The 25,119-nt window shown below is 44.0% G+C and overlaps 1 protein-coding gene across 1 annotated transcript in view; it reads right to left on the bottom strand.

Moving 5' to 3' along the window:
* LOC145345355 (protein eyes shut homolog) overlaps window positions 1-25,119 on the bottom strand; it is a 92,192-nt gene that overhangs the window by 16,543 nt on the left and 50,530 nt on the right. The window contains exons 4-7 of the mRNA XM_080193171.1: window positions 17,713-17,857; window positions 11,969-12,143; window positions 7,393-7,565; window positions 1,844-2,005 (exon numbers count right to left, since the gene is read on the bottom strand). Of these exons, the coding sequence (XP_080049297.1) occupies window positions 1,844-2,005; window positions 7,393-7,565; window positions 11,969-12,143; window positions 17,713-17,857 (655 nt within the window). The remainder of the gene's footprint in view (window positions 1-1,843; window positions 2,006-7,392; window positions 7,566-11,968; window positions 12,144-17,712; window positions 17,858-25,119) is intronic.

The following is a 25,119-nucleotide window of genomic DNA, read 5'->3' as shown; positions in this document are numbered from 1 at the left end:
TGAGCATGCACATGTGCATGAGCATACCTGTGTGTCTGAGCATGCATGTATGTATGCATAAATGTGCATGCGCATAAGCATGCATACATGCATGAGCAGGTGTGAATGAGCACGCATGTGTGAGCGTGCATGTGGTGAGCACACATTTGCTTGAGTGCGCATGTGTGTGAGCACACGTGTGTGTGAACGCGCGTGTGTTTGAGCATGTGTGTGTGTGAGCGCATGTGCATGAGTGCACATGTGCGCGAGGGCACACATGCGGAAGCGTGCACATGTGGGAGTGTGCACGTGTGAGTGAGCAGTTGTGAGGTGTGCAAGAGGGCATTTGAGTGCATTTGAGTGTGTGAGAGTGCATTTGAGAGGTTGCATGTTTGAGTTACTGGGGGAGTGCATATTTGACTGTTTTAGAGTGCATTTGAAGTGAGTGTGTGTTTGAGTGCCTGTGAGTTAGAGTCTGTGTGAGTGTGTGTTACAGTGTGCGTGACCGTGTGTGAGTGTGTTTGAGTGAGTGCGTGCATGAGTTAGTGCGTGAGTCGGAGAGTGTGCGCGAGGGCGAGAGTCGGAGAGCGCAGTTGCGAGTTGGAGAGCACCTGTGCAAATTAGAGTACGTACGCGAGTTAGAGCACGTGTGCAAATTACAGAGCATGTGTGAGTGAGCGAGTGTGTGCATGTTTGAGTTGAGTTGAGTGTGACAGTACATTTGAGAGGATGCACGTTTGAGTCACTAGTGGGTGGTGGGAATGTGCAATTCATTGCCTGGGAAGGTAGTGGAGGCTGGAAACATTACAGCCTTAGAGAATATTTGGATGAACACTTGAGTTAGCACAACAGTCATGGATATGGGACAAGTGCAGGAAAATGGGATTTAGTGCAAGTTATTGTCAGTGCAGCCTCAGTGGGCTGAAGGGCCTTTTCTACATTGTATGATTATAAAGACCAGGTTTGTGTTCCCTTATAGGAAATGGGAAGATATTGGAGGCTCTGACGGGCTTAAAAATGGACAAATCCCATATGGACGAAGTGCTGGAAAATGGGATTAGAATAGTTGGGTTGTTTGACCAGTGTGAACAAGCTTGGCCAAAAGGCCTTTTTCTGTGTTGTGTACCTCATGACTCGTTAACTGCATGGGCGAATCATAGCTGGGTGGGACAGAAAATTCGGCAGATCATGTGAAGGTCCGTTGATCTTGAACGGGAATTTCTAATCTTGGGGCAAGCATGACTGGAAAATCCTGGGGTCATTGGGACGACCTGTTTAGAGTATTTGAGACGATTATAGAATTTGTTAGGGCAGATGAAGAGAAACTATTTCCTTTGTTGAGGTACAGTCCAGAACAAGGCAACAAAATCTTAAAATGAGAGCAAGATAATTTAGGGGGTGACGTCAAGAAACACTCCTTCACACAAAGGGGAATGGAAATCAGAAACTTTCTCCCAAAAAGCTCTTGAGTCTGTGAGACAATTGAAAATGTCAAAGCTGAGACAGGTTTTTGTCGGGTAAAGGAATCAAAGATTATGGAACCAAGTCGATAGATATAGTTCAGATACAAATTGACCATGATCTAATTGAATAGTGGATCAACTTCAAGAGGCAGAATCCTCCTGTTCCTATATCTGATTCACTGGTTTGGAAAGGAGTAAAACGGACAACGAAAATCAGAAACAAGCAACAATGGTTTGAAAAGGTATCTTTTTGCACTTAGAAGTTCAGAGATTAACTGCCTGAAAGCAATTCCAAGACAAACACTGGCAGGATTGTGCTGCCTCTGGAAGCACATTAGTTTACAGCCTTTATCATTACATGTTGACACAGACGAAAGTTAACACTGAACGACTGGGCTTACCTGAACGAGGGCTGAGTTGATGTGCAGTGTAGAACAAGATACCATCTGCTGACTGAGGAAGGAACTGCAACCTAATGTGGGTCTTGTGGCGAATATTAAAAGGATTAAATGCCATCCAAGAAGACTCGTTACTCCTAAAGGAGGCATCGCTGATATTAAGAACTGGAAAAGACAATGTTAACAAAGGAACATCAAAAGAAACTCTACTGAGTAAATAAAATACAATTCACTCAAAAAGGCTACACTCAAACTGCTCAAAATAATCACAAAATATGAGCGTAATTTACAAATGAATGGTGCCAGAGAAGCAGACATTAACGTACATGGTTAATATGACATTTCAACCTATTCACTTGCAGATTCTTAAGTCAAAAGGTGCAATAGGTTCAGTAATGCAACTATACCAATGGTGAGCAATTCAGAGCCACTTGCGGCCCATGGATTCTGAGTGTGGCCCATGAAACATTTGTGCCCAGGAAAACTGTAGCGTTGCCACATTCCACTGATTTCCATCCATGTAGTTTTTTTTCTTGCCAGAATGACTGATGTGATACTTACATAAAGCAAGAATATGTGAAGTGAGGTGCATGCTGATTGCATACAACATTGACTGTGAGAGCTGTGTGCCTCCCTCTGTGTCCAAAGTATAAAGGTCCATAACTTTAGAAGTTATTAGATGCATGGATAAGGCAGCAGCTGACAGGATAATTAAGAATCACCTTTCCTAGGGATAGGATAAGCATGAACTTCAATAGCAGGGCAGGTGGACAGGGAATGAGAGAGACTTAGAAATAGCAATGGAATAGCATACACTCTGGTAGATGGATACCATCAGGATTAGAAATCTGAGATAAAAACAGCAAATAGTGGAAATACTCAGCAGATCTAGCAAAGAACAAAGAACAAAAACAGCCCGGGAAACAGGCCCTTCGGCCCAACGAGCCCGTGCCGCCATTTTAACATTACCAGTCTCTCCCCTCCACCCATGACCCTCATCTATTGTTTTATGGCAATTCACATTGAGGGAAACTAATTTAGGGACAATTTATTACTTCCAATCAGCCTAATAGTGTGTCTTTGGGGTGTGGGATGAAACCGGAGCTCCCGGAGAAAACCCACGTAAGCACGGGGAGAATGCGCAAACTCCCACAGACACCGGCCCAAATCCATGTGTCTGCACAGCAAACAGTGATAGTCACTGAGCTGTCGTCTTGCCCAGCATCTGGTCCAGTTTAAGCACACACTAGTGACATGAAGCACTAGGCCAATCTCGAACATTCAAGAGCAGCCCAAGTACAACCCATCGCGCGTATGCCCCTCGTCGGACAACAAGGCGGACCGACTTAAAACCTGTGAATTAAAAGAGAAAAAACATTATTATCATACCACATCCTTATACATTACCAGGGACGTCCCAATGCTAATGAACCTTATTTAAAACAATCTCCTATATCCTCCCATCTCCAACCCACTCATGTGCCTGTCTAAGTTACTCTTAAACATCTCTAGCGTGCTTGCCTCCAACCACCTTACTTGGCAGATCATTCCATACCCAGCACCTGTGGACAGAGAAACAGAGTCTGTATGTCTTTCTTCAGAGCTAACGATAGGGATAAATTGAAGGGGTTTATACTGTTTAAGAGGGATGGAGTGGGCAGCAAAGTAGTAGGTCAGTAGTTGGTGAGAGCTGGAGAGATTGGACAAAGATGTGTAGGGCACAAGACAAAGAAAGGATAAATGATAGTGTCAGAGACTTAAAAAGGTACTGCTGGTAGGTTAAAGGCAAGATAGCAGAATGTGTTAATAGCAGCATAAGTCAGCACTTCGTAAAAGTAAAACTTAAGAACAAATGACAGATGGCCCTGTTGGATGTGAGAGGGGAGTGTTGAGACAAAGCAAATGGATTAAAAAAGTGTCAGGATGGAGGAGAGACTGCATCATCTGAAGTTGTTAAACACAATGATAAGTCTGAGAGGCTGTTAAGTTCCCAACTGGAAGCTGAGATGCTACTCCTCGAGTTTGCGCTGGGCTTTGCTGGAACATTGCAGCAATACAAGGATGGACATGTAGGCATGAAAACAGAATGGTGAATTGAAATGGCAAACAACAGGAAGATTGGAGTCATACTTGTGGATTGAACAAAGTTGTTGTGCAAAGTGGGCACCCAGTGTGCATTTAGTCTCTCCAATATACAGAAGACTGCACTGGGAGCAGCAGATATAATCTGAGCCAGGATGGTGAATGGCTTGGAGAGGAACTTGGAGGTGCTGGGGTTTCCATGAGCCTGCTGACCCTGTCCTATGCGATATGGAGTTTGCAGGAGGTGTTGGCAAAGTGCTCAATGTGGTCAAAATTACTTCTATAAGTGGAAGCAAATCCAATGAAAATTTGAATCATAGAATCCCTACAGCACAGAAATAGACCATTCGGCCCATCGGGTCTGCACCGACCACAATCCCACCCGGGCCCTACCCCCAAATCCCACTAATTTACCCACTAATCCCTCTAACCTTTGCATCTCAGGACACTAAGGGCAATTTTAGCATGGCCAATTAACCTAACCTGCACATCTTTGGACTGTGGGAGGAAACCAGAGCACCCGGAGGAAACCCACGCAGACATGAGGAGAATGTGTAAATTCCACACAGACAGTGACCCGAGCCAGGAATCGAACCCAGGTCCCTGGAGCTGTGAAGCAGCAGTACTAACCATTGTGCTACCACGCCATCCCCAAGATTTTGAATTTGTTTATCCATAGTCCATAAAAGAAATCATGAAATATGTAAATCAAAGCTGACTTAAAATCATAAAACATGTAAATCAAAGCTGACTTAAAAATGGACTCTGCTGGATAAAAAGCAAGGCTGCCATATGTCACATGATTTGGAAGTTTGCCACAGTTCTGGAAACTTCCAACAATAATTACAGGACAAAGCTCAACTCTCATCCTTTTGAAATCTCACACGTTGGAGGTGGCATGTTGGCACAGTGGTTAGTACTGCTGCCTCACAGTGCCAGGGACCAGGGTACAATCCCAGCCAAGACACTGTCTGTGTGGAGTTTGTGGTTTCCTTCCACAGTTCAAAGATGTGCAGTTTAGGTTGATTGGCCATGTTAAATTGACCCTAGTGCCAGGGGATTAATCGGGTAAATGTGTGGGGTTGAAGGGATAGGGCCCGGTTGGAATTGTGGTCGGTGCAGACCCAAAGGGCCAAATGGCCTCCTTCTGCACAGTAGTTTAAGGGAGATGCGCAGGTGAAGTTTTTCATGTAGTGTGTGCCTGGAACATGCTGCCAGAGGAAGTGGTGAAAGCAGGCAAGTTAGCAACTTTAAGCATTTGGATGAGTCATGAATAAGCGATATGGACTGAGTATAGGCAGAAAGTTTTTTTTAGTTAGGGCATCACGATCAGCATAGTCTTTGAAGACCAAAGGACCTATTTTTGTGTTGTACTTTTCTTTGTTCTTTGTTGTTGATGACACAGAAGGATGAGGTTGATACATAAATACTTGGTCCACTCTATAGGCAATGGCAGAAATCTTCTCGAGAACCAGGCTTTGAGGAGGTTTAAGCTTTTCTATCAGCCTGAACCCTGCTTTGGATGGATTCTGTCATTGTGTGGGCCTACAACAATCCATGAAACAAGGGAGCAGCAAATGGTTTGATTCTCCAACCTGGACTTATAACAAAGAGACAGTCATTAAAACTCATTATACCAGCTGAAACATTAATAGCCATCACCTATCTCCTAAGGTGAATAATGGATTTTGACCAGGGACAACAAAAACTAATTGTTAACCTCAAACTGACTCATCAGTGGAACTCAACACTTGGCTAAATGACCTAAGCTTGTCTGACCTTTGCTTTAATGTTGTATTTCTGAACTCCCAGGGCAGTCCACTGTTAACACCCAGTCTTTTGACACCAAAGCAGGACTCCAGCTGATAGAAAAGCCTACCTCAAGCCTAAACCTCCTTGAAGCCTGGTCCTCCAGAAGATTTCTGTAGAGCGGACCAAGTATTTATGCATCAACCTCATCTTTCTGTGTCATCACAGAAAAGTACAGCACAGGAACAGGCCCTTCGGCCCTCAAAGCCTGTGCTGATCATGATGTTCTAACTATAAAGAAACCTTCTGCCCATACTGAGTTCATATTGTACGGATACACTATTCATGTATCCATTCAGGTGCTTCTTAAATGTTGCTAACGTGCCTGCTTCCACCACTTCCTCTGACACCATGTTCCAAGCACACACTGCATGAAAAACTTCTCCTGTACATCTCCCTTAAACTTTACTCCTTTCATCTTGAACCTGTGCGCCCTTGTAATTGACACTTCCAACCTAGGAAAGTTATTCCTATTTGTAAAATCTCTTGGAGTGGAGTTGCAGTAACCACTTCCTGGGTTTGATTGTATGAATAAATAATAACTTCTGATTAAAATTAACTAACAAACAAAGCTAACTTCACAAACGGATGTTGGAGTAACACGACAGGTTTTTTTCAAAAATATCAAATAGCTCTGCATATGGACGGAAGTGAGACAAATAGAGGAGTTCAGTTTGCCTTTCTTTCTTGTCCTTCGCAGAAATTGGTCTCTCAAGTCCAAGCTCAAATCCATTACAATCAAGCCCAAATGTATCTCTCTCCCCGTCTGTAACACATTAAGTAATTTAGTTCTATCCGTTTACACTCAATGGGCCTGAATTTTCATGGGATTCCCCTAACTTCCTCTTACTAACCTGCAAAACTGACAGAAACATTTTACATGCCTTTCTATGTCACAAATGTCACTTCTCTTGGGGTTCCACTCATCTCCTGCTGATGAAACACAGCAGTAAATCCTCTGAACAATTGTGCCTCCTGAATGTTGATGTCTGATTATTAGTGCAATTGACAGAAATAATGCATCCACTGTCACATGCATTTTCTTAACAGCCAATGAAGTACTTCTAAAGGGTTAGTTAGTTTTGAAAATGGGTTAGCCAGTGTTTGTGCATAAAGCTCCCACAAACAGCAATGTGATCATAACTGAATTATTTTTGCTTTTGCTTTTGTGATGTTAAGTAAGGCCATGTTGGCCAGGACACTGGGGATAACTGCTCTGCTCTTCAAAGTACTGCCACAGGGACTTTTACCTCCATCAAGAGGCTTAAACTTCTGGTATCTCCGGCTGTGCAGCGCTTCGCAAGTACCACATTGTAGTGTGAGCCAAGATTCTGTATTTGGACCCCTGGAGTGGGATCTGAACCCACAACCTCTGACATGGAGGTGAGAGTATTACTCACTGAGCTGAGTGCTCATTTCATGAAAATTAAAAACATAAAGCCATGCTTCACCACTTCCAGCGGCTGTTTATCATTTAACAGTTTCCACGTTACCATGTTCATGTTCATGTCATATCTCGCTGCCAGATTAGTTGCTGGATTAAGGCATGTATGTACAGATAATGTTAATGCAATAGCTTGCCGAACTGAATGTGCAATGTCCAGTAACAATGAAATACAAGCAATAAGAACAACAAACGTTACATGTACTGGTGGAGATACCTTTCTTGCAGTGGATCCCAGTGGTTCCCAAAGGGCAATGGCAGGTGTAACCTTCAGGCAGTGGGATGCAGGGAGCTCCCGGAGCACACTGATGTGGAGGTTTGTGCTCAGGATCGCACACTGTGACAGTCTCCATGCAGAAGGCTCCCTTCCAACCAGGAGCACACCGACAACTACATTTAGGAGAGGAAAAAACAGGGTTTCAGAATTAACTAAAGTCAATGGTTGGTAGATATTTGCATCACCTTTCTACAGCCCAACAACAATAAGGTTTGCTGTACTTGGGCTGTAGTAAATCACATTGTCAATCATGGCTCTTGCCTTCGAGTCAGGAACTTTATATTCAAGCCCCACGTGAGAGGCTTGAATATAAAATTCAGGCTGACACTGCAGGGTAGTACAGGCAGAGCACTGCACTTACCTCCTTCCAAGTAACCAAACAGAGACTCTCTCTGTCTTCTCAAGTGGACAGAAAGCATCCCAGGCACTATTTCAAACAAGAACAACCGGGTGCCATGGTATGTTTTGTTTTTGTGGAGGATGAGAGTAGGCCTCAAAGGAGTTGATCTTTCTACCCTCAGAGAATGAAGTACAGTAGAGAATGAGAAACTCCCATTAATTCTCTAATCTGTAGCCCTGCTTAGTGAGACTCGATCTTGAGAAATTGAATCTTCCCCTACTTTTCATTTAAGTAAAGGTGAAACAAAATGCTTGAGAAAGGGCTGGGGGGCGTTGGCGGCAGTGGCAATGGTGTCTGTTCTGAACTTTTAATGAGAAACATTAAGGTAGACAAGTCCCCAGGGCCTGATGGGATATACCCCAGAATTCTGAGAGAGGCAAAGGAGGAAATTGCTGGGGCCTTGAAAGAAATTTTTGTATTCTTACAGGCTATAGCGTAGGTCTCAGAGGATTGGAGAATAGTCAATGTTCCTTTGTTCAAAAAGCATAGCAAAAATAATCCAGGTAATTACAGGCCAGTGAGCCTTACATCAGTGGTAGGGATTCTTTGAGACTGGATTTACTCCAACTTGGAAATAAGTGGACGTATTAGCAAGAGGCAACATAGTTTTGTGAAGGAGAGGTCATGTCGCACTAACTTAATCGAGTTTTTCGAAGAAGTGACAATGATGATTGATGAGGGTAGTGGATATTGATGAGGCAGTGGATATTGTCTACATGGGCTTCAGTAAGGCTTTTGACAAGGTCCATCATGGCAGACTGGTGCAGAAGGTGAAGTCGCATGGGATCAGAGGTGAACTGACAAGGTGGGTACAGAACTGACTTGGTCATAGAAGACAGAGGGTAGCAGTGGAAGGGTGCGTTTCTAAATGGTGACAAGTGGCGTTCCTCAGGGATCAGTGCTGGGATTTTTGCTGTTGGTAATATGCATATATAAATGATTTGCAGGAAAATCTAACTGGTTTGATTACTAAGTTTGCAGACAACACAAATGTTGGTGGATTTGCAGATAGTGATGAGGACCATCACAGGATACAGCAGGACATACTTCAGTTGAAGACTTGGGTGGTGAGATGGCAGGTGGAATTTAATCCGGACAAATGTGAGGTAATGCATTATGGAAGGTTGAATACAGATAGGAAATATGCAGTTAATGGCAGAGCCCTTAAGAGTACTGATAGGCAAAGGGATCCAAGCGCATGGTTACACAGGTCACTGAAAGTGGTAGGAGGAGAAGGTAATCAAGAAGGCATACGGCATGCTTGCCTTCATCAGCCAGGGCATTGAGTTTAAAAATTGGCAGGTCATGTTGCAGCTTTATAGAACTTTATTTAGGCTGCACTTGGAATATAGTGTTCAATTCTGGTCGCCACATTATCAGAAGGATGTTGAGGCTTTGGAGAGGTTACAGAAAAGATTTACCAGGATATTGCCTGGTATGGCAGACAATAGCTATGTGGAGAGGTTGGAGAAACTTGGTTTGTTCTCACTGGAAGGATGGTGATTAAGGGATGACCTGATAGGAGTCTACAAGATTATGAAGGGCATAGTTAGGGTGGATAGTCAGAAGTTTCTTTCCAGGGTGGAAGAGTCAATTACTAGGGGGCACAGATTAAAGGTGCGAGGGGCAAGGTTTAAAGGAAATGTACGAGGCAAGATTTTTTACACAAAGGGTGGCAGGTGCCTGGAACTCACTGACAGGAGAGGTCGTGGAAACAGACACGATTGTGACTTTTAAGGGGTGTCTTGATAAATACATGAATAGGGTGGGAATGGTCCCTGGAGGGGTAGGGGGCTTTAGTTCAGTCTGGCAGCATGGTCGGTGCAGGCTTGGAGGGCTGAAGAGCCTGTTCCTGTCCTGTAATTTTCTTTGTTCTTTGAGAGACAGCTCCATGTGATATGGCTGTCAGGCAAATAAATCCAAATTGATTTCATTAGGTGGAGTGAGATGATATTTGAAAAAAATTGGAAAATTTATGAGATATGGCAGGGAGAAGTGAGCCCAGGAGTATCTTAGAATCATAAAATCACCACAATGCAGAAGGAGGCCATTTGGCCCATCTGCACTGACAACAAATCCAGTAAGAAGTCTCACAACACCAGGTTAAAGTCCAACAGATTTATTTGGTAGCAAAAGCCACTAGCTTTCAAAGCGCCGCCCCTTCGACAGGTAAGAGGGAGTTCTGCTCACAAACAGGGCACATAAAAACACAAACTCAAGTCCATCCAGGGCCTATCCACATAATCCCAAGTACTTACCCTGTTGATCTCCCTGACTGAGGAGCAATTTAGCATGGCCAATCAACTGAACCTGCACATCTTTGGGATGTGGGAGGAAACCAGAGCACCCAGAGGGAGAATGTTCAAACTCTTCATAGTTCCCCGAAGCCAGGAATGAACCTGGGTCCCTGGCTAACCACTGTGCCGCTGGCGCCCAGAGGTTCCTTAGACTTGTTCTATCATCTTTGTGAAGTATAACATAGGTGGGTTTGCCAGTACCCAGCCATTATTCTTTTCTAATGATTTTTTTAAATGCGTATATAATAGCACTTCTGCAATCTCCTTCCTAACTTCTTTTAATATGCACAAATACAATCCTATGTTTTTATCCTAAGTTTGATCAATTTATGTATTATCATTCCACTTTCTATCTTAAATGCCTTTATATATATTTGGAGTGTCTGTTCTAAGGTCATGTCCACATTGTTAGTTCCTCTGGTAAAGTGACAAATCAATATCCTGCCATTTTGCTTGTCTGTCGCTCAGTGACACAATCCCAATCCTGCTTTTGGTTTTCTCCTGGTGTTTCATGGAATATATTTCTCATGACAGTTATATTTAACATTGTTTTAAATACTTTCCACTGCTGTTTATCCCTTTCCCATTTTTTTTTCAATTTAACTTCCTTAGTTCCATTTTTATATCCTAAAGTTCATATTGTATTATTTTAGTCTTTGGCTTATTTCTGCCTTTCTCAAAACTTTATTTTTGAAAACTTTTTACATTACGAATATTGTTGGCTAGATGCTTCCTTCTGAAAATACTTTTCTTATCTCCTTTATTCTATTTTCATTACCAGATCCAGTAGCGTTTCCTCTCTTGTGTGTCCAACATACTGGGCAAGAAGGGAATTCTGAACACACGAAAAATTCCATGCCCTTTATCTCCCTTTTCCTACTTCTTCCCAGTTTTTTTTATGGAGGTGGGATATAGATTTGGAGGTGAAATCTCGCAAGATTACAATTCTGTCTTTTAATGATTTAACAGTAACATATGCAATGTCTCACTTAAATAGTGAAAGTAGAGTTCCTGCAGTGAACACAATCCTGAAACTCTACCTAAAATGTGTTTGAATTGCATTGGTTGGGTAACAACAAAAACAATTTCTACTGAGATTTATTTGCATAATCGCAAAGTAAAATTGATGATCAACACAATCAAGAATGAAATTTTTTTTCTCTCTTTGATTTCCACTAAAATGTATTATTTGCTCTATTTAAGAGGAATAATCCATTTCAGTTTTATTAGTTTCTGTTGAACATAAACATTTTTGATAAATGTGCCTACCTGTGAACAATCTGACTTAAAATCACTAAAAATGACTTTAAAGAGACTACACTGAACCATTTAATGATTTTGCTGGTTTACATCAGTAAGTAAAGTCAGTATCTTTTAATCTGAAAAAATTGTTTTAAAATATGCTGGTTGTTGCTGATGCACCTAAAAGAGATTGGGAGAGTTTTCCTGAACTAACATAAGAGATGAGATTTCACAATTCCAACCTCGGCCTTTACCCAGTTTTGTGCCTGATTTGGACAAACTGAATCTTGCATCAGAACAAAAGGCAGCTTCAAAAGTAAAGACACCAACATCAAAAGCATTTGAGAGTAACTCGCATTTAAAACTTTCGTCCATTTGACTGGCCGATTGTGCTGGAACTTTGGAAATGAACTAACATAAATAATCAACAGCTCTACCCCAAAAGAAAAAAATACAGTAATAAAGGGAAAATAAGCAACTGGTCCAAACTTCCTTTTTCCGATTGGATTGCAAGATAAATTGCTTTTACAACTCCAGTTCATACTTCAAACAGCGTTTTTTTCAGATTAATACTTACTAGACTGTGGAAGCTTTTTCCACACACGTGCCTCCATTCCTGCAACTCATCTTGCTGCATGGTGCATCTCCACACTGGCCAACACTCCGGCCTGCATTAGGATGGCCCTCTGGAATTCCTGGCGCTCTGAACACGCTATCTTTGCCAGCTCGAACTTGCAACTCATAAATACAACCTGCATTGAAGAGTGCAAAATCAATGAATCTAGCCTTGATGTAAAAATAAGGATTCGGATGCATTTTGTGTGAGTTTGTGTGGGTTTCCTGGGAGTGCACCAGGTTCCTCCCACAGTGCAAAGATTTGATTTGATTTATTATTGTCATATGTTATATATATATATAGGCTTATGTTCAGATGAGGCTTGAGGGCTCAGGTAGTGCATTAGAAAGCTTTAGATTGGCTAGGAGGGAGTTGAAGAGTGAGTTAAGAAGGGCTAAAAGAGGACATGAGAAGACTTTGGCTGATAGGATTAAGGAGAATCCTAAGGCGTTCTATAGGTATGTCAAGAACAGAAGGTTGGTTAGGGCAAGATTAGGGCCAGTTATGGACAGTAGAGGGAAGTTGTGTGTGGAACCGGAAGAGATTGGAGAGGCATTGAACCAATATTTCTCTTTGGTGTTCACGCAGGGGGACATGAATGTAGCTGAGGAGGACACTGGGTTGCAGGGGTATAGACAGTATTGCAGTTGATAAGGGGGATGTGCTGAATATTCTAGAGGGTTTGAAAATAGATAAGTCCCCTGGTCCGGATGGGATTTACCCTAGGATTCTCTGGGAGGCAAGAGAGGTGATTGCAGAGCCTCTGGCTCTGATCTTCAGGTCGTCATTGGTCTCTGGTATAGTACCGGAAGATTGGAGGATAGCGAATGTTGTCCCATTGTTTAAGAAGGGGAACAGAGACTTCCCCGGGAATTATAGACCGGTGAGTCTTACTTCTGTTGTGGGCAAGGTTGTAGAAAAAATTATTAGGGATAGGATTTATAGTTATTTGGAGAGTAATGAATTGATTGGAGGTAGTCAGCATGGTTTTGTAGCAGGGAGGTCGTGCCTTACTAACCTTATTGAGTTTTTTGAGAAAGTGACCAAAGAGGTGGATGGGGGTAAGGCAGTTGACGTGGTATATATGGATTTTAGTAAGGCGTTTGATAAGGTTCACCATGGTAGGCTTCTGCAGAAAATGCAGATGTATGGGATTGAGGGTAGTCTAGGAAATTGGATCAGGAATTGGCTATCAGATAGGAGACAGAGGGTGGTGGTTGATGGTAAATATTCGTCATGGAGTTCGGTTACGAGTGGTGTGCCTCAGGGATCTGTTTTGGGGCCACTGCTGTTTGTAATTTTTATTAATGATCTGGATGAGGGTATAGTTGGGTGAATTAGTAAATTTGCTGATGACACCAAAGTCGGAGGTGTGGTAGATTGTGAGGAAGGGTGTCATAGTTTGCAGGGAGACTTAGACAGGTTGCAGAGCTGGGCCGAGAGGTGGCGGATGGAGTTTAATGCGGAGAAGTGTGAGGTAATTCACTTTGGTAGGAATAACAGATGTGTTGAGTATAAGGCTAACGGGAGGACTTTGAATAGTGTGGATGAACAGAGGGATCTAGGTGTATGTGTACATAGATCCCTGAAAGTTGGGAATCAAGTAGATAAGGTTGTTAAGAAGGCTTACGGTGTCTTGGCGTTTATTGGTAGGGGGATTGAATTTAGGAGTCGCAGCGTCATGTTGCAACTGTACACAACTCTGGTGCGGCCGCACTTGGAGTACTGTGTGCAGTTCTGGTCCCCACATTACAGGAAGGATGTGGAGGCTTTGGAGAGGGTGCAGAGGAGGTTTACCAGGATGTTGCCTGGTATGGAGGGGAGGTCCTATGAGGATAGACTGAGGGATTTGGGGTTGTTTTCGCTAGAAAGAAGACGGCTAAGAGGGGATCTTATTGAAACATATAAGATGATTAGAGGTTTAGATAGGGTGGATAGTGATAGCCTTTTCCCTCTGATGGAGAAAGCTAGCACGAGGGGGCATGGCTTTAAATTAAGGGGGGGTAGTTATAGGACGGATGTCAGGGGTAGGTTCTTTACCCAGAGGGTGGTGAGGGATTGGAATGCCCTGCCTGCTGCAGTTGTAAATGCGCCTAGTTTGGGGGCGTTTAAGAGATCCGTGGATAGGTTTATGGACGAAAAGGGATTGGTTTAGATTAGTGGGTCATTGTTTTTTAACTGGTCGGCGCAACATCGTGGGCCGAAGGGCCTGTTCTGCGCTGTAATGTTCTATGTTCTATGTTCTATGTATTGAGATATAGTGAAAAGTATTGTTTCATGTGCTATACAGACAAAACATGCCATTCATAGACTACATAGGCGAGAAGGAAAGAAGAAGGCACAGAATATAGTGTTACAGTCATAGCTAGGGTGCAGCAAAAGATCAGCTTAATTTAAGGTAGGTCGATTCAAAAGTCTGATGGCAGCAGATAAGAAGCTGTTCTTGAGTTGGTTGGTACATGACCTCAGAAGTTTGTACTTCTTTCTGCAATGGAAGAAGGCAAAAGAAAGCGTGTGATGAGAATCTTAGGGGGCATGCCAAATTTCCTTAGCTTCCTGAGAAAGTAGAGGCATTGGTGGGTTTTCATGACAATCGCATCAGCATGGAGGCACCAGGATAGGTTGTTGGTGATCTGGACACCTAGAAACCTGAAGCTTGATCACTGTTGATGTAGGTAAGTGCATGTCCTCCACTACTCTTCCTTAAGTTGATGACTCTTTCCTTTGTTTTACTGACATTAAGGAAGAAATTTTTGTCATTGTACCATTTCATCAGATTCACTATCTCTTTCTTGTACTCTGTCTCGCATTGTTTGAAATCTGACCCACTACAGTCAAGTTGGAGTTGGAGTGGAATTTGGCCAATCATAAATGTTTAAGGAGTATGCTAAGGAGCTGAGGACACAGCGTTGTGGGGCAACAGTGTTGAGGATAATCAGGGAGGCGGTGTCATTGCCTAGCAAAGTCTGAGGGTTAGGAAGTCTAGGAGCCAGATGTGCAGGTTGGGAATTTTAATTTCCTAGATATTTTTCTGCAAACTCTGGGAATTGAACTTGTGAGTTTGTATGGCTCAGTAGTTTCGGGATTGATACTGTTAAACGCTAAGTTCTTTGGAAAGCTACAAAACAAGATTCCATGACTGCCACAATTGTAGTTGATGCAAACATCTGGCAATAAAGACATTGACAAGATGCCTGTTAAAATAAAAAAAATCCACACTCACATTCTCACTGTCCAAGTAAATCTTTTTTGTACCCAACCAAAGCCTCCACATCCTTCTGGTAGTGTGGCAACCAGAATTGAACACTATATTCCAAGTGCAGCCTAACTAAGGTTCTATAAATTGCAAGATGACTTGCCAATTTTTAAACTCAATGCTATGGCCGATGAAGACAAGCATGCCGTGTGTGTCTTGACTACCTTCTCCAACTGCGTTGCCACTTTCAGTGACCTGTGTACCTGTACACCCAGATCCCTCTGCCTATCAACAGTCTTAAGGGTTCTGCCATTTACTGCATATTTCCCATCTGTGTTAGACGGTCCAAAATGCATTACATCACATATGTCTGGATTAAACTCCAATCTGCCATCTCTTCATTCAAGCCTCCAACTATGTCCTACTGTATCCTCTGATGGTCCTCATTGCTATCCGCAAATCCACCAACCTTTGTGTCATCCGCAAATGTATTAATCAATTCAGTTACACTTTCCTCCAAATCATTTATATATATTACAAACAGCAAAGGTGCCAGCACTGATCCCTGGGGAATGCCACTTGTCATAGCTCTCCATTCAGAAATGCAGCCTTCCACTGCTACCCTCTGTCTTCTATGACCTGTCCTGCTCCCTAACATCTGGACATCTTGCCCACTCTAGCTCAGTTTACAGCCCATTCCTGGGGCAATGCACAGAATGATAAACATTTGAGCACTGTTTAGAATCATAGATTCCCTACAGTGCAGAAAGGAGGCCATTCGAGCCATTAAGTCTACACCTATCACAATCCCACTGAGGCCCTACTCCCTTAACCCCACATATTTACCTTGTTAATCCCCCTGACACTTGGGTCAATTTAACATGGCCAATCAATCTAAACCACACATCTTTGGACTGTGGGAGGAAACCGGAGCAGACACAGGGAAAATGTGCAAACTCCATACAGAGCCAAGACCAGAATTGAACCCAGTCCCTGGCGCTGGGAGGCAGCAGTGCTGACCACTGTGCTGCCCATATTCAGTGACATAATCTCATTTCAATCATTCAGTTTATGTGAGAAATTGAGTGTTTCAGTGAAAACACATTCAGTTTCCTTAAAAACCTGGCTAAGCAACTTCCTCATTGCTTATGGCTCTCGCTAAAATGTTGAGGAACTGGATTTACATGGCGAGGTGGAAAATTCTGAGATTGCTCTCTTTGGGGCACAGCGAGGGAGATTTAACAGATTCATTCAAAAATTACGACAGGTTTTGATGAAATTAATAGGATGGAACAGTTTCCTTTGGTGACACAAAGATGGATAATAGTGGATAGTGTAAAGGATAGCTATAATCTACAAAATAATATCGATGGGTTGGTGGAGTGGGCGGTAAAGTGACAGATGGAGTTGCATTTAATGCATTTTAGGGATAATGCATTTAGGGAGATCAGTTATAGGGAACACCATAAATGAGTAATGTACTAAGGAGAGTAGATGAAATGAGAATCTTGGCATACAAATACACAGAGAGGTCCCTAAAGGCAGCAGTTCAGGTAGATAAGGTTGTAAAGAAGTTACATGAAATGCACTCCTTCATTGGCAGAGGTATACTACTGAGGCCACAACTGGAGTATTGCGTGGAGTTGTGATCACCATATTGCAGGGAGGATATAATTTCTCTTGAGAAAATGCAAAGGAGGTTTATAAAAATGTTGCCAGGACTAGAAAAGTGCAGCTATGAGGAGACATCGGATAGATTAGAGTTATTTTCCTTGGAACAAAGAAGGTGAGGGGTGACTTGACGGATGTGTAGAAAATTATGAGGGGAAGATATAGGGTGGATAAAATTGTTTACCTTGGTGGAGAGTTCTAGAACCAGGGGACATAGATTCAAGATAAGTGACAGTAGATGTAGAGGGTACATGAAGAAGATGTTTTTATGCAAAGGATGGTGGGTGCCTGGAATTTGCTGCCCGAGTGGTGGACGAGGAAGAGACTCTAAACTCTTTTAAAAAGTGCCTGGATCTGCACCTTAAGTGCTGTAAGCCACAGGACTATTGACCGGGTGCAGGAAGGTAGGATTAGAAAGGGCACCTGGGTGTTGTCGGGATGGCATGGACAGGATGAGCCAAATGGCCTTCTTCTGAGCTGTAATTTTTCTGGCCTTGGGTGTTCTGTTCTTGACTGTGGAGTTTGCATGTACTCTCCATGTTTGTATAGGTTTCCTCTGGGTGCTCTGGTTTCGTCCCACAGTCCAAAGATATGCAAGTTAGTTGGCTTCGCCTTGGTAAATATGTTGTATTGTGGGGAGAGGGCAGAAGGTCTGGTTAAGATGCTCTTTCGGAGAGTCATTGCAGACTCAGTGGGCCAAATGGGCTCTTTCTGCACTTTTGATTCGATGGATTCAAAAAGACAACAAAATAGGTCAGGTCATTTTTACCTCATTTCAGTCCAGTTTTCACACAACATATTTGAAAATCCAACAGGCGCAGAATTAAAAGAGGGTTACCTTGGAAACCATCACTGAAATGTGCTCCATGCGGCAGGAGTTCTGGGGTGTACTCACGATAGCCTCCAATGTAAAACTGGCTGAAAACATTCAGGCCTGTCAAAGTCCCAGTGGAAGTGCTAGTTTTGTTCTTTTGGTTGTCCACCTAAATGCAAAAAAAAAGTTTGGATGTAAGAATCCCCTCAGCCTCATTAAACCGTTCCTTTTTACTGCTTAATTTTCCAATAGGGAGGAAACCCAGTGATGCATACATGCTAATTCCTTGAATGGTCACCTTTGACCCACCAAACAGATAAATCATCCTCTAAGATATGTGACACATGAGTCTGTAAACTATTTCCTCCTTAGTAAATGAAGCTGAGATGAAATCCCGCTTAGGGGATTTCATCTCAAAAGCTCCTTGTTAACTTTAGCTACTAGGGGGCTGGAATAGAAACAATAAACACAGCACGAGCAAACTGACAATTGCAGTGACCTGTTTTATTTTCCTTGAGCTTCCTGTTTTCAAGATACTTGCTGTAGAAATTCAATTTAATGGCACTAAAGATAAAGATAAAAAAAGAAAGACAAAACAATTTTCATTAGCTGTCTTGTACTTGAACATACAGGGGCAGCTGTGTCCTCTTCACTCCTCAAGGCTGTGTTCCTGTCTTCCAAATTTGACATGAGATTATTGCACTCTGCTGATCCCTTTCAAAGTGGTGCATTAGAAATCTGGCTTGCTCTTACAATGGATTCTGAGTCCTGTGGATACATGATTGGCTGGATGACAGAAGACAGGTTGTACAGGGTTATTTTACAAACTGAAGGCCTCTGAGATCGGTGCTGGTCCACTGTTATTCGTCATTTATATGAATGATTTGGATGAGAATTTAGGAGAAATGTTTAATAAGTTTGCATATGACAACAAGATTGGTAGCATAGTGTGAAGAAGGCTATCGAGAATTGCAGCAGGATCTTGATCAATTGGGTCAAAGAACAAAGAACAAAAACAGCCTGGGAAACAGGCCCTTCGGCCCAACGAGCCCACGCTGCCATTTTGACATTACCATTACCCCCCTCCACCCATGACCCTTATCTATTGTTTTATGGCAATCCACACTGAGGGAAACTAATTTAGGGACAATTTATTACTTCCAATCAGCCTAATAGCACATTTTTGGGGTGTTGGAGGAAACCGGAGCACCCGGAGAAAACCCATGCAAGCACGGGGAGAATGCGCAAACTCCCACAGATACCGGCCCAAATCCATGTGTCTGCACAGCAATCAGCGATAGTCACTGAGCTGTCGTGTTGCCCAGCATCTGGTCCAGTTTAAGCGTACACTAATGACATGAAGCACTAGGCCAATCTCGAACATTCAAGAGCAGCCCAAGTACAACCCATCGCGTGTATGCCCCTCGTTGGGCAGTGGGTTGACGAATGGCAGATAGAGTTTAATTTAGATAAATGCGACGTGATGCATTTTGGTCGATCAAACCAAGGCAGGACTTACTCAGTTAATGGTAGGACTTTGGGGAGAGTTATAGAACAAACAGATCTAGGGGTACATGTTCATAGCTCCTTAAATGTGGAGTCACAGGTGAACAGAATGGTGAAGAAGGCATTCAGCATGCTTGGTTTCATTGGCCAGAACATTGAATACAGGAGTTGGGCCATCTTGTTGAAGTTGTACCAAGACATTGGTGAGGCCACACTTGGAATACTGTGTACAGTTTTGGTCACCCTATTATAGAAAGGATATTATTAAACTAGAAATAGTGCAGAAAAGATTTATTAGGATGCTCCCAAGACTTGATGCTTTGAGTTATAAGGAGAGACTGGATAAACTGGGACTTCTGTCTCTGGAGCGTAGAAGGCTGAGGGGTGATCATATAGAGAACAATGAGGGGCATAGATCAGTTGTTAGTCAATATCTTTTCCCAAAGATAGGGGAAACTAAACCCAGAGGGCATAGGTTTAAAGTGAGAGAGGAGAGATACAAAAGGGTCCAGAGAACCAATTTAGAACATAGAACATTGAAAAACTACAACACAAACAGGCCCTTTGGCCCACAAATTGCGCCGATCATATCCCTACCTACTAGGCTTACCTATAACCCTCAATCCTATTAAATCCCATGTATTCATCCAGAAGTATCTTAAAAGACCCTATCGAATTTGCCTCCACCACCGACGGCAGCCGATTCCACTCACCCACTGCCCTCTGAATGAAAAACTTACCCTGACATCTCCCCTGTACCTATTCCCCAGCACCTTAAACCTGTGTCCTCTCGTACCAACCATTTCAGCCCTTGGAAAAAGCCTCTGAGAATCCACCCAATCTATATCTCTCAAAATCTTATAAACCTCTATCAGGTCACCTCTCATCCTTTGTCTCTCCAAGGAGAAAAGTCAAGCTCCCTCAACCTATCCTCATAAGGCATGCCACCCAATCCAGGCAACATCCTTATAAATCTCCTCTGCCCCCTTTCAATAGCTTCCACATCCCTCCTGTAATGACCACAACTGAGCCCAGTACTCCAAGTGGGGTCTGACTAGGATCTTATAAAGCTGCAGCATTATCTCCCGACTCCTAAACTCAATCCCTCGATTGATGAAGGCCAGTACACCATACACCTTCTTAACCATATCCTCTACCTGCGAGGCTGATTTAAGAGTCCTATGGACCTGGACCCCAAGGTCCTTCTGCTCCTTGACACCGCTAAGAGTCTTACCCTTGATATTATACTCCTTCATCCCATTTGACCTGCCAAATGGACCACTATTCATTTATCCGGGTTGAAGTCTATCTGCCACTTCTCCGCCCAGTCTTGCATCCGATCCATGTCACTCTGTGACTTCTGACATCCCTCCAAACTATCCACAACACCACCAACCTTCATGTCGTTGGCAAACTTACCAACCCATCCCTCCACTTCCTCATCCAGGTCATTTATGAAAATTACAAAAATTATTTTTTTCACACAGAGGGTGGCGAGTGTTTGGAACAGGCTGCCAGGGGTAGTAGAGGTGGGTACAATTTTGTCTTTTAAAAAGTATTTAGACCGTTACATGGGTAAGATAGCTATAGACGGATATGGGCCAAAAGTGGGCAATTGGGATTAACTTAGTGGTTAGAAGGCCTCGAGCCCAGCTTAGTGGTCCTCCCACACTTCACCATATGCCTCCCAGACAGAATGGATCTTACTTTTGATTTTGGAAGAGTCCATGGTAATATTACAGGATGGAGTTTGACTTTCCTTCCTTACAGGCCGCATGCTTTAGGTTTACCTGGATACTCACGACGTGGAGGTATAGATGCCAACTATTATTCTCCAGCCCTCCCGGCTAATACAGGATCCTGTTGTTTTTGTTGTGGTGAGCACCGACACACTTCCCCCATTAGAGAGCCCATTACCTGTGAGACACCATTCCTTACCTACAGGTACCTATCTCAGTCGTTCTTTCCCACTCAAGAACATTAGACATTAACATACTCATTTCCCCCTAGCTACAGGTTTTCCTTATCTACAAACTGCAGATGCCACATTTGACCATCAACTTTCCCTCTGCAGCCTAGTACAGAGCCTACCACACCCAGGGACATCAACTAAAGGACAGCCCCACACACAGAGCTGTGCACTTTTTTTGAAGCGCACAGTCGCTGCAGTTAGGGTGCACCATGTTCTCAATGATTGCTCCTGCCGCATGTTTAAGTATATTTCAGTTTAAGTTTATTTATTAGGGTCACAAGTAGGCTTACATTAACCCTGCAATGAAGTTACCATGAAAAACCTCTAGTTGCCACACTCTGGCGCCTGTTTGGGTACACTGAGGGAGAATTTAGCAATGTACTTAATCAGCACATCTTTCAGACAGTGGAGAAAATCGGGTCACCCAGAGGAAACCCACGCAGACATGGGGAGAACATGCAAACTCCACACAGAAAGTGACCCGAGATGGAAATTGAACCCGGGTCACTGGCACCATGAGGCAGCAGTGCTAACCACTGTGTCATCGTGTCGCACTACTGCATGTCCACTGCCCTTTGCAATGTCTCTTAATTCTGACACTGTGAGGTCCACACAGTCCTTGGACTGCCTGTCATCTGTGACTCAGCGTGATTTGGACAGACTGAGTGTGTGGGCATATGCACGGCACAGGCAGTATAATGGGGATAAAGGTGAGGTTATCCACTTGGGTTGCAATAATAGGAAGACTGATTATTATCTGAATCGGTGTGAATTGAGAGTGGTGGATACTCAGTGAGACCTTGGTGTCCTTGTGCACCAGTCTCTGAAAGTAAGTGTACAGATGCAGCAAGCAGTAAAGAAGGCAAATGGTGCGTTGGCTTTCATAGCGACAGGATTTGAGTATCGGAATAGAGATGTTTTACTGCAATCATATAGGGCATTAGTGAAGCCACACCTGGAATACTGTGTACAGTTTTGGTGTCCTCACCTGAGGAAGGATATCTTTGTTATAGAGGGAACATCAGGCTGATTCCTGGGATGGCAGGTCTGTCATATGAGGAGAGACTAAATCAGTTAGGATTGTATTCATTGGAGTTTAGAAGAGAGAGGATCTCATGGAAACTTACACAATTCCAACAGGGTTAGGCTGGGTAGATTCAGAAAGAATGTTCCTGATGGGGAGTCATAGTTAGAGGATAAGGGGTAAACCTTTTAGAACTGAGCTGAGGAGAAATTTGTTCACACAAAGAGTGGCAAATGTGTGGAATTCACCACCAAAGAAAATAGTTGAGGCCAAACGTTATTTGATTCCAAGAAGAAATTAGATCTAGGTCTTGGGGGGAGAGTGATCAAGGGACGGGGGGAAAGAAGAGAATTTAATGATCGACCATGATAATAATGAATGGTGGAGCAGGATTGAACGGCCAAATGGTCTCCTCCTGCTTCTAGATTTATGTTTCTATGACTCCTTTCCATTTCACAGCAGGATCTTAAACAGGAGCCTTCACAATTTATTATTCCAGTAATAAAAGTGCTAGATGTCAGTCCCCTTGTCTCTGAGCTTATCACACAGCCCTGTTGGGGTCCAGCTTTCTTCCCATCCAGCACCATGCAGACATGAGGGTGGCCCAGCACCCTGACACTCAAGCCTCCTCCTCAGCCCTCCTCCCTTTCAGGCCACCACTCAGGCCTCCTTCAGGCCATACAGCTTGGCAGTGTCCCTGGAACCCTGACACTGACACCCTGGCCTAGCACCTTGGGCCTGAGCGGGGGGGCAAGGTTTAGATCCAGTGGCCAGGACCATCTGTCAGGATTTTCTATTCTGCAGCAGAGATATTCCTTTCACCTTATCAGAAGATGCAGGTGTGAGCAGACCCCTTTGAAGTTCTTCGCTAGAGAGGAGGGGCTCGATTCTCCCATTGCGACATGCAAATTTTTTGGTGTGACGGGTTGGGGGATGCACGCATCGGCCATTTTGCAGGATCCCCGCAAGTTTTAATGACCATGTGCATCTCCCAACTGGAAAAATATGATACTATTGGGACTGCACTGAAAACTTGCACACCACTGATTTGCATTACTTACCATACTTTAGCATGCCATTATTTGGATTGACATGGCAATCACCGCCCAAGTTAGCATCTCCCAACTCTTTGATGTGATGTCAGTTTGGCACGAATCAGAGTAGGTATATAAAGGTTTCAACCTGGCGTGGCAGCCTTGAACTGGCATGAGGAGCTAAGTGTTGTGGATCTGAAGCATGAGGAGTACGGGGGTTGTTGCAAGCAGGCCCTGGAAATGCTTGGTGAGCTTCCTCCAGGCTGTCTTGATGTGCTGGCCAATGCACCAGTGATATCTGGAGTTGGTGGGAGGGAGGGGTGCCTTCTATTTTGTCAGAACTCCACAGGTTGCTCTCTGTGGAACCTTGAAGGAGTCCTGGAGAGTCTTTCCCTTAAAGATAATGCTGTAATTATATGAGGGAGGGTCTCTATAGGAGTCCTGCTCAGTATTTCCCTTGAAGACACTGCTGTAATTCTGTGGGGGAAGGTCTCTACAGGAGTCCTGCTCAGCCTTCACCTTGAAGGCATTGTCTTACTGTGGGGTGTGGTCAGGGACTGAACTGAGTGCTGGGGTTGGGGGGGTGGGTTGGGGGCTTGAGAGGAGTGCACCATGCGCTGACTGAGGCCTAACCAGATGAAGCAGCTGCTGCTCCAGGCCGGGGTGCCGAGGTTCAGACATAGATTGCATGGAATCTGCTGTCACTGGACACCCAACTGGTGATGATTTGCAGTCTGTCCCTGCCCTGTGACACTGACCAGCAACAATTCCTGTAATACCTGAAACAAATGCTGCAGTTTCACAAATGGCAATGGTGTGCAGTGCCCATGGCTGTACACCAATCTGCATAATCTGTGTGGAGAGACCACCACAGGAGCAGTCAATACCTGTCCGTCAGCAAGGTGGGCAGTGGGCCAGGAGGCGGGTAAGCAGTCTCCCAAAAAGGTGTGCAGAAAGCAGAGGGTGCTGAGGGCAAGAAGATACAGGCCCTGGAATTCATTTGAGGCCTTCTCGGAGGTGATGTACTGTTGCTGGCTGCGGCTCTCCAAGAGCCCCGTGCAGCATTGATGTGGAGTGCTCCCATACCTGGCACCTCAGGGGAAGGCTGGCCACCCACTCCCTCTGCACATTAAGGTGACGGCTGCCCTGAACTTTTTTGCATCTGGATTATTTCAGGCACCCACTGCCAACTTCAGTGGGATCTCCCAGGCCTCTGTGCACAGATTCTAATCAGTAATCTCTAAACTGTCTGTGCTTTATATGCTCTGTCTGAGGCCAGAACTCTCCATTCACCTGACGAAGGGGCTAACCCGAAAGCTTGTGAGTATATTATCAAATAAATAGGTTGGACTAAAACCTGGTGTTGTCAGACTTTTCACTGTGTTTACGCCAGTCCAACGCCGGCATACCCACATCACAGATGTATACAGCAGGTCACAGATGCCCTGTATGTCTGGGCAAGATAGTACATAAACATTGATGTGAGCCGTGCACAGCAGGAGACTCAGGCTTTTGGTTTCGCAGCCATTGCTGGGATGACAAACGTACAGGGAGCAGTAGACGGGACACACATTGTCTTGTGGGCCCCACATGGAGCACCATAGCCACTTGTCAACCTTAAAGGGTTCCCCTCCTTGAACGTTGAAATTGTTTGTGACCATCTCATGTGGATCATGCAGGTCAATGCGCACCATCCAGGAAGTGTCCATGTCAGCTTTGTCCTCAGACAGTCGGAAATCCCTGGCCTGTTTGAGACCAGCCCAGACTGTGGGATGTAACTGGGCACTAAGGTCATGGCTAATGATGCCTATGATGTAGAGATGCCAGCGTTGGACTGGGCTAAAACCTGGTGTCGTGAGACTGTGATGATGCTTATGCAGAGGCCCAAGTCCGAG

Source organism: Carcharhinus amblyrhynchos, chromosome 7 (assembly GCF_965287045.1).
Source record: "Carcharhinus amblyrhynchos chromosome 7, sCarAmb.v2.hapA, whole genome shotgun sequence".
Classification (NCBI taxonomy): Eukaryota; Metazoa; Chordata; class Chondrichthyes; order Carcharhiniformes; family Carcharhinidae; genus Carcharhinus; species Carcharhinus amblyrhynchos.
This window is presented reverse-complemented; position numbering and strand designations above follow the sequence as displayed.